Source organism: Oncorhynchus nerka, linkage group LG15, assembly GCF_034236695.1.
Source record: "Oncorhynchus nerka isolate Pitt River linkage group LG15, Oner_Uvic_2.0, whole genome shotgun sequence".
Classification (NCBI taxonomy): Eukaryota; Metazoa; Chordata; class Actinopteri; order Salmoniformes; family Salmonidae; genus Oncorhynchus; species Oncorhynchus nerka.
The window spans coordinates 52,895,826-52,906,581 of NC_088410.1; the positions used below are offsets into that span (position 1 = coordinate 52,895,826).

Genomic DNA, 10,756 nt, shown 5'->3' on the forward strand with positions numbered 1-10,756 from the left:
TCAACAGCAAGCTTGCTAGCTAAATTGCCATAAATATTTAATGTTTTTCGACCTGTCCCCAAATTAATATAATTGTTTCATAGTTTGTTTCGATATTTCAACCTGCATGCCCTGATCACTTCTGGTGTGGGTGAAGAAAATCGGTATGCTCACGTCCGGTTTGGTCAGCATGTTAGCAAACAGGTGAGCATATATTACCATTGGACAGTTAATGTTCGCATGTTGATTGCGTTTTAGTTATTAGTGAGTTCTATGGAGATATCAGTTTAGCTAACGTTAGTCTAGGTTATGTTAACCCACTGCTTGACAATTGCATGCTGTGACTGTGTGTACAGTACGGCGACGGCATGGGTTTAGCGTTATGCCAAGGGTGCACGCGCTGAAGAGATGCAGCAACAAGTAGTTGGTTCCATTGGTGTTAGCATAACCCTAATCTTCTGCTGCAGCGTGGTGGTCATAGTTTATTGAGCCCACTGATCTGGGGAGTTATAAATTATCAACACATTTGAATTCCCTGCTGTGTAAAAAGTATTCAAACAAATCTGTGCGATTTGACTTAGTTTAGCAAACTAGCTATTGGAGTTACCAACGTACATCGTGCTTGCGAAATAGATAATTGCAAAGCATTGATACATGTGGGCTAGTTAACATTAACCATCAAGCGAAGTCCTGTTGATTAAGTACATTGAGTGCTCTATTTTCTGATTCAGATGCATTTGTTGCATCGACCTGTGGCTTTCTCTGATTTGTTTTATTTTGTGTTACTCAGTTAAGAGGTTTTGGTTAAATGGTAATGTACTTATTAGTACCCATTAGCTAAGTTCCAGTATCCAGTGAGATATTGAATGCAATCTCAAATGTCTGTCTTGTTTATATTTTAGGTGAAGTTTAAAAAGCCACAGTTTTTCTACCTCCCTTCAGCACAAGCTCAGAATGGTGAGTGGCAGTTCTTAATTGATGCCATACTTAAAGGTATGTTTCAATGGAAGGCTGTACCGTTTGAGTATCCATGAAAATCTGTCCTGTGATGCCATAAGATATGGGAATTAGCCTAAACGGGAGTCTATTTAGATCAATCTAAGTGACTAAGGAATGAACACCATTTTAGTTTGACTTTCAGATTTTTCATTCAATGGAGTGGAAATGTAAGTTGTTTGCCGCATCCTTTGAGACACAAGCTAAATGACTTAAACACTACCATTTTAAGCACAGTTTTTACTCAAGAATAAGCCCACTGTCATGTCTTTATCATGATTGCCTGTGCACATATCAATGCACTCAAAATGTATTTATCTGGATTCCATCACGTGACAGTGAGAGATTTAGGTCAGGAAAAATGTATGTATTTTACCCGTCCTATGTGTGGATTCAAACAACCCTTCTCAGAGGTAACACTCTTACGTCATTTAAGGGGACATTTTAAAAGCCATGAGATGGTAACATGCCCGTTTAAGAATTGTGACTATCGCACCAATGTATAGTCCTCATTTAATGCCCACAAGAGTAGGAAACATGCAGTTGCTGTTAGTTCTGACTTCTGTGAAGGTGTTGTAGTCTCCCAGTCACTAGGTCAGTTCAACCCGATGAAGAGTGTCCTACTCAGAGTGCAGACACTTTTGACCTCCCTGAGTGTCAGTTTGACACAAACGAGTTGAGAGCTCAGTTAAATAAACATTTGGGTGCCTCCATTCTTAAAACTGCAAAGTGTTCTCCATGTTTCTGACTACACAACACAGGAAATAGTTGAGCACGTGGGGCAGATATTTTCTTTCTCAACCTCTTGTCAAGGAAGCAATAAAATACAGTGCCTTGCGAAAGTATTCGGCCCCCTTGAACTTTGCGACCTTTTGCCACATTTCAGGCTTCAAACATAAAGATATAAAACTGTATTTTTTTGTGAAGAATCAACAACAAGTGGGACACAATCATGAAGTGGAACGACATTTATTGGATATTTCAAACTTTAACAAATCAAAAACTGAAAAATTGGGCGTGCGAAATTATTCAGCCCCTTTACTTTCAGTGCAGCAAACTCTCTCCAGAAGTTCAGTGAGGATCTCTGAATGATCCAATGTTGACCTAAATGACTAATGATGATAAATACAATCCACCTGTGTGTAATCAAGTCTCCGTATAAATGCACCTGGACTGTGATAGTCTCAGAGGTCCGTTAAAAGCGCAGAGAGCATCATGAAGAACAAGGAACACACCAGGCAGGTCCGAGATACTGTTGTGAAGAAGTTTAAAGCCGGATTTGGATACAAAAAGATTTCCCAAGCTTTAAACATCCCAATGAGCACTGTGCAAGCGATAATATTGAAATGGAAGGAGTATCAGACCACTGCAAATCTACCAAGACCTGGCCATCCCTCTAAACTTTCAGCTCATACAAGGAGAAGACTGATCAGAGATGCAGCCAAGAGGCCCATGATCACTCTGGATGAACTGCAGAGATCTACAGCTGAGGTGGGAGACTCTGTCCATAGGACAACAATCAGTCGTATATTGCACAAATCTGGCCTTTATGGAAGAGTGGCAAGAAGAAAGCCATTTCTTAAAGATATCCATAAAAAGTGTCGTTTAAAGTTTGCCACAAGCCACCTGGGAGACACACCAAACATCTGGAAGAAGGTGCTCTGGTCAGATGAAACCAAAATTGAACTTTTTGGCAACAATGCAAAACGTTATGTTTGGCGTAAAAGCAACACAGCTCATCACCCTGAACACACCATCCCCACTGTCAAACATGGTGGTGGCAGCATCATGGTTTGGGCCTGCTTTTCTTCAGCAGGGACAGGGAAGATGGTTAAAATTGATGGGAAGATGGATGGAGCCAAATACAGGACCATTCTGGAAGAAAACCTGATGGAGTCTGCAAAAGACCTGAGACTGGGACGGAGATTTGTCTTCCAACAAGACAATGATCCAAAACATAAAGCAAAATCTACAATGGAATGGTTCAAAAATAAACATATCCAGGTGTTAGAATGGCCAAGTCAAAGTCCAGACTTGAATCCAATCGAGAATCTGTGGAAAGAACTGAAAACTGCTGTTCACAAATGCTCTCCATCCAACCTCACTGAGCTCGAGCTGTTTTGCAAGGAGGAATGGGAAAAAATGTCAGTCTCTCGATGTGCAAAACTGATAGAGACATACCCCAAGCGACTTACAGCTGTAATCGCAGCAAAAGGTGGCGCTACAAAGTATTAACTTAAGGGGGCTGAATAATTTTGCAGTTTGAAATATCCAATAAATGTCGTTCCACTTCATGATTGTGTCCCACTTGTTGTTGATTCTTCACAAAAAATACAGTTTTATATCTTTATGTTTGAAGCCTGAAATGTGGCAAAAGGGGGCCGAATACTTTCGCAAGGCACTGTATGTATTACTGAAAAATGAACACACCATTAGCGATGCTACCCTTGACGAAGTAGTCAAGGAGGTCATGGACAGCAATGTTTATGCCAGTGCCACTGCTTAAGTTGCAGAGATGTCAACATCTAAGCGCAGGAAAACCTTTGTTGAAAAGAACTACCCTTTAGTCATGTCAGTGCAGTATGTAAATGGAGTATCCTGGACACACCGCAGTGTATATTCCTCTTCTTCAAATGCTTCAGGAAATTTTTAAACATACTGATATCAGGAACAAAATCCAAGAATCTAACGTTGCTCAGCCAGGTCTTTACATGTCTCGTAGAGATGGCTCATATTTTCCAAAAAATTCATTGTTATCGGCAGGAGAACTTAAATTGTCATTGCTTTTGTATATTGATGACATAGAACTAGCAAATCCACTGGGCACTTCCAGGGAAATACACAAACTCTGTGCAGTATACAGGCTGCTTGACAATCTGCCAAGTAAGTATAGATCAGCCTTGCACATTATTCAGCTGGCAGCATTATGTAAGGTGCCTGATCTCCATAGTGGCGGTTATGAATGTGTGTTAGGCCCTTTGTTACAAGACATTCACACTCTAGGACAGGATGGGGTTTTCATCGAGTCCATCGGTCAGTGTGTCCAGGGTACTGTCCTGTGTGTTGCAGCTGGCAGTCTTGCAGCCCATGGGTTAGCAGGCTTTTTACAATCCTTTAGTGCTGACTTTGTGTGTAGATTCTGTACAGCCACGCGAGACCAATTTCAAACCCATGAAGTTGGTGAGGTAGAATTTAGTAGGAGAACAAGAGACCTTAACCTGCAAGATGTTTTGAATGGTCAGAGTCAGTATGGTGTGAAGCGTGACAGTGTTTTGAGCCAGACCTTGCGATACTTTCATGCAATTACTGGTTTCCGACCTAATATACTGCATGATCTGCTTGAAGTTATTGTGCTCTTTGCATCAGCGAAATTATACGTCTTAAGTATTTCACTCTTGAGTAATTTAAACCAGAAAATGGTTTCATTCCCATATCAGTACGCAGACAAAATAAACAGACCACATCCAATCCCAAAGACATTTGCAACCATAGGAACTATTGGTGGAAATGGGCATGAAAATGCAACCTTGCTCAGACTGCTTCCTTTAATGGTTGGTAGTGATGCGCCAGAGGGAGATGGAGTGTGGGCAGTGTTAACGGATTTGAAAGACATCGTCGAGCTTGTGTTTTCACCTACATTTACATCTGAAACTGTCCAGTATTTGCAATCTAAAATCAGTGATCGTAGACAGACTCTGCAAGAGGTCTTTCCTGGGTTTAGACTTCGTCCCAAACACCAGTATGTTAAGCATTACCCTGAGCTCATCAAGCATTATGGGGCTCTTGTACACCTTTGGACCATGAGGTTTCAGGGTAAACACCGCTTTTTCAAACGGGTTGTGCACTCAGAACTTCAAGAATGTCCTGGAAACTGTCAACAAACACATGATGGCATATTACCTCAGTGCACCATCATTTTTGTCACCTCTGCCATTGTTTCAACACTCCCGAAGTAGCTAAGCACTAGATTGAACAAGAGGCAGAAAGCAACACTGTTTACTGCACATCAAAAGTCACTATTGATAGCACTGATTATGCCAATGGCATGTTTGTATCAGTGGGAGAGGATGGAGGACTCCCTCAGTTCTGCAGAATTGAACAGATCTTCCTTGTGAATAACAATGTTTCCTTTCTCTGTAGAAAGTAAGAGTCCTGCTACGTGGAACATCTTCGATCCTCTGAACTGTCCTCAGGCAACTCTATCAGAGTTCAACGATACATCCACCCTCTCAACATACAACACAGGAGGCAGATTGCTCCTGAGGCTCAAGAGATTCATACAACTATACTGAAAAGGTGACTGATATTTTCCCTTACTCATGAAAAAGGAAATGTTAAATAAAGGAATATGCTATGGAAAAATGGATTGTTAACTTCAGTGTATCTATATTTTTCCTCCCTCAGATGGCAGAACCTACATACCAGACCTTACTTCGTCTCCATATTAGAGGTCGACCGATTATGATTTTTCAACGCCGATACCAATACTGATTACTGGAGGACGAAAAAAAGTCGATACCGATTAATCGGCCGATTTTTAAAATAAATAAAAAGTATTTATTTGTAATAATGACAATTACAACAATACTGATTGAACACTTATTTTAATATAATACATCAATAAAAATCAATTTAGCCTCAAATAAATAATGAACCATGTTAAATTTGGTTTAAATAATGCAAAAACGAAGTGTTGGAGAAGAAAGTAAAAGTGCAATTATTGCCATGTAAAAAAAGCTAACGTTTAAGTTCCTTGCTCAGAACATGTGAAAGTTGGTGGTTCCTTTTAACATGAGACTTCAATATTCCAAGGTAAGAGGTTTTAGGTTGTATAGTATTTATAGGACTATTTCTCTCTATACCATTTGTATTTCATTAACCTTTGACTATTGGATGTTCTTATAGGCACTTTAGTATTGCCAGTGTAACAGTATAGCTTTCGTCCCTCTCCTCCACCCTACCTGGGCTTGAAGCTCCACAAAAGCCGTGGCCCTTGCAGAGCAAGGGGAACAATCACTCCAAGTCTCAGAGCGAGTGACGTTTGAAACGCTATTAGCGCGCACCCCACTAACTAGCTAGCCATTTCTCATCGGTTACACCAGCCTAATCTCGGGAGTTGATAGGCTTGAAGTCATAAACAGCGCTGTGCTTGAGAAGAGCTGCTGGCAAAATGCACGAAAGTGCTGTTTGAATGAATGCTTACAAGCCTGCTGCTGCCTACCATTGCTCAGTCAGACTGCTCTATCAAATATCAAATCATAGACTTAATTATAACATAATAACACACAGAAATACGAGCCTTTGGTCATTAATATGGTCAAATCCGGAAACTATCATTTCGAAAACAAAACGTTTATTATTTCAGTGAAATACATAACCTTTCTGTATTTTATCTAATGGATGGCATCCATAAGTCTAAATATTGTTGTTCCATTGTACAACCTTCAATGTTATGTCATAATTATGTGAAATTCTGGCAAATTAGTTCGCAATGAGCCAGGCTGCCCAAACTGTTGCATATATCCTGACTCTGCGTGCAATGAATTGCAGAGAAGTGACACAATTTCACCTGGTTAATATGGCCTGCTAACCTGGATTTCTTTTAGCTAAATATGCAGGTTCAAAAATATATACTTCTGTGTATTGATTTTAAGAAAGGCATTGGTGTTTATAGTTAGGTACAGTCTCAACGATTGTGCTTTTTTCGCAAATGAACTTTTGTTAAATCATCCCCCTAATTATATGCAACGCAGGACATGCAAGATAAACTAGTAATATCATCAACCATGTGTAGTTAACTAGTGATTATGATTGATTGTTTTTTATAAGATAAGTTTAATGCTAGCTAGCAACTTACCTTGGCTTCTACTGCATTCGCGTAACAGGCAGGCTCCTCGTGGAGTGCAATGAGAGGCAGGTGGTTAGAGCGTTGGACTAGTTAACCGTATGGTTGCAAGATTGAATCCCGGAGCTGTCAAGGTAAATATCTGTCATTCTGCCCCTGAACAAGGCAGTTAACCCACCGTTCCTAGGCCGTCATTGAAAATAAGAATGTGTTCTTAACTGACTTGCCTAGTATAATAAAGGTGTATTTTCTAATTGATTTTTTATTTAAAAAAAGAAACTCAGCCAATTCAGTGTCCAAAAATACCGATTTCCGATTGTTATGAAGCGGCCATTCCGATTAATCTTCGACCTCTACTCCATATATCAACGCATATGGTGAGGAAGATGACCCTCTCCTCCCGTCCACAGTCGGTGGATGTCCTGAAGATCATCATGTAAAACAAATTGAATTTGGACTATGACTTCACTCTTCAATACGAAGATCCTGACTTTGATGGACAATTGTGCTGTCTAGTGGACATTGAGGAGTTTCCTGAGGAAGCTGTCCTGAAGATAATTGGATCAGAAAGTGATGCCAACTCAACTGAATCTGGAGAAACAGATATACTGCCCCACGCCAGATAGTCTCCAGAGTGCCTAGAGAAGTGGCCTGACGGTTTTCCGGGTGCCATATTTTTCTTATGATATTGAGCACATGCTCAATAGTTGCTATGAGAACTGGAAAGACTCTTAAATTAACAAGAGCCCAGAAGCATGACATTCTTGAGAACATAGCTAAAGCAATACACAGCTTCAAGACCTATCCAAGTGTGGGAGAAATAGGCAAGGCTACCAAAGCGCTTGTTACCAAGCACCCATGTCTCAAAGGAGCAGGGAGTCGGTCTGGATGGTATGCATGGATGACTGGTCTGAAGTTCAAGATGGGGAACTATCGGACCAAGTTGAGCAGAGCTGGAGTTCCTGAGTTTTATCTCAATGCAGGCAAGAGGAGCAGAAACAACCTAGAGAGAGAGTCACCCCACTCAAACATCAAGAGACCCAGACGAGTTGAGGTAAACGTCCTGCCATGCTTGAGAGACCCAGAGTCTCTCAAGCAGCTGAGACCGCAAATCATCAACCAAGTTTCAAAGACTGAGTGAAACCTGCCATTAATAGACAAGCTGATGCAGACAAATTTTGCCCTTTGACGAAATGAGATCGTAAATGATGGACCGCCAGTGAAATGGTTCCCGAGGGAACTGGCCAGCCCTTCCCATGGAGTCTCAGGTAAAACAGCTTTTATCCCTCTCTCTTTCTCTTATTTTGTCTCTGTCTCCCTCTTGCTCCCTTTAACCTTTGTAAGATCTTTCTTTCAGTCGACATTGTGTTCAATGGGGCTTTTGTTTGTGGTTTGTTGATGCATGTGTGTGCAGAGTTCCACCGCATAACAAACATCATTTTGAAGGGCCCGATTCTATGCCAAGCTTACATTTATGTATGTTTCAGGTGGCGGAAACTGAAGAGCCAGACATTAGACACACCTGTCGCTCTCCTCATTGTTTTCAGTGAGAACTGAACTGATCATGTCCTTTTCAACCCAGCCAGGATTGCTGTTGTGCTAGAAGGTGACATTATAATGAATGATCTCCCCAGGTTGGCTGATGCAATTATGTTGTTATTTCTTGCATCTGAGTTATCCCAAGCAGCTGATCCATACTTCTGACTTCATACAAAAAAGTTCTAGGCTGATGGGAAAATGCTTAAACCCAAGCTTGTGTCTCTGAAAAATGACCTATTGGCGCAAGACTAATGATGTATGGGTCTGTGTGCGTATTGGCCTTTAGAGGTATTTACCATCAGTGAGGTTGTAGATGCTGCAAGGCTTTTCTCGTAGATATGTCTTTATTGTGTGGGTCCACATTGTCCCATCATTGCCTTGTTAATCGCAGTATAGGCTCACACAGCCACTGTTTCCAATCAAAAACCATACATTCTTTCAGAGTTATAAATGTTTTCCTTTCATTGTCATTGATGTTTGACATAAACCACGTCCACAAATGTTTTAGCTGTTCTGCTCTTCAGTAGAACTCAATAGAAACGGAGATATATCTTTTTGTACTGCCGCAGTCAATCAACCCGTGAACAATGTGGAGGGCTTGATGAGATAAGCGAGAGTTGAGATTTGATTTCCACTCCAAATAAAGTTGTAACGTACATTATGTTCTGAATGTAATGGAAGTTAGCAAGAGTTAATATGCACTAAAATAAAGCTGGAACATATTTTCTAAAATGTATGTATTGCAATGGTTCTAACAGTTAATGGTTTTTGATCATGGCTGCAGCTTTAATGTGTTGTTCCTCATTTTCCCGTTTTTGTCTAATCGTTGCAGCCTCATGCGGACAATGTTTCCAATAGAGAATTCTGTGACACTATTTGGATAGTCCATCTGTAGATAGTTAATTGAGCATTCAAAGACCATCAACAAATGTTAAATTGTATATCAAACTAACCCGAACATATCAGCAGTTATACAGTTGACATTTTCTTAGTTTATTGATAGTTTGAGCATGTACAGTACAGGGGACTATCCAAATGGAGTTACAGAAAATTCGAAGTTCTCTAGAAGTTCAAAATATTTTAACCAGGTTTCTATCCAACCCTTTCATGCTAGAGCGCACATAAAGCCTACATGATGAGATTGGACAAAGAAGCGAGATACTTATTTTATTTGTGAAACTGCAACCAAGCATCGATGACCATGTCACCAGAATAAGACCCTTGATATTTATTGGAGAGGAGCACCTTGCACTTTCACCACCCTGTGAAGTTGATAACAACTTATTTCACCTGTCGTCTAATAAACTGCATGCTTTCCCGACAAGTCGTAGTGGGAGGACCACACGTCATTGTGTAACTCCAAGTTTACTTCAATATAATGGTTATTATCTAAAAATGTCCTCATAAAAGCGTTTCCACTCGCATAAAAAGGTTAGATGGAAACTTGGTTAGTGTCACATTTGGTTATTGTGTTGGAGGCAGGCGTTTTGTTCAGTTGAATACACAGGCATAGGAATATTAAAGTTTGCGTTGTCAAGAACATTTTAAATTGTTTACTTTATTTGATTCCTAATTTTATTTTGTACCGTATATTTATAGCAATCTATGATTGTTTTTTTAAATATTATTCTAGCCTTTATAATAAAGATTTCTTGAATACCTGAAAATTGACTGACTGAGTTGTGTGTACTAAGAATATAGTATGGTTTGGTAAGTTTTGAGTTAATAGTACCTACCTAAATCGGTTTCCAAAAATGGTTTGAGTAAGATCATAAGAATTTGAGTTGGTACAACTATTTTAATACTCAATGAAGTTGAGTACAGATAAAGCATTGCAATTAAATGTATGAAATTATTTAAACAATATTTTAAAGTTAAGTACAGTTAAAAAATAGAGTTTGCATAAAACCATTAGGTTAAGTACAAGTAATTCAATAATTAGGTGTGACCTTACTTTATCTAAAAGGTAATCGGTTTCCCCCCCAAAAAAGTGAGTTCACGGAACTTATCAGGTTTTACAGTGAGACTTCAAAACAGTTGCATAGTTTAATGGTTGTGATAGGAGAAAACTGAGGATTGATCAACAACATTGTAGTTAATCCACAACACTAACCTAATTTAGTGTGAAAAGAATGAAGCTTGTACATAATACAAATATTCCAAAACGTGCATCCTGTTTGCAACAAGGCACTAAAGTAATACTGCAAAAAAATGTGGCAATGCAATTAATATTTTGTCCTGAATATTATGTGTTATGTTTGAGGCAAATCCAATACAACACATCACTGAGTACCAGTCTGTCACGACTTCCACTGAAGTTGTTCCCTCTCCTTGTTCAGGCGGTGTTCAGTGGTCGACGTCACCGGCTTTCTAGCTGCCTCCGATACCATGTTTCAT

General features: G+C 39.8%; 1 protein-coding gene across 2 annotated transcripts in view; it reads left to right on the forward strand.

Annotated features, from left to right (window-relative positions):
• The window catches only part of tmem74b (transmembrane protein 74B), a 27,849-nt gene extending 17,841 nt beyond the window's left edge, over nucleotides 1-10,008 (forward strand). For both annotated transcript variants that reach the window (XR_003865558.2, XM_029682500.2), the window contains exons 3-4: nucleotides 5,116-5,271; nucleotides 5,380-10,008. Coding sequence is in view for 1 of the 2 variants with exons in the window: in XM_029682500.2 (XP_029538360.1) it covers nucleotides 5,116-5,267 (152 nt within the window). In the remaining variant the exon portion in view is untranslated. The remainder of the gene's footprint in view (nucleotides 1-5,115; nucleotides 5,272-5,379) is intronic.
• The last annotated feature ends 748 nt before the right edge of the window (nucleotides 10,009-10,756 follow it).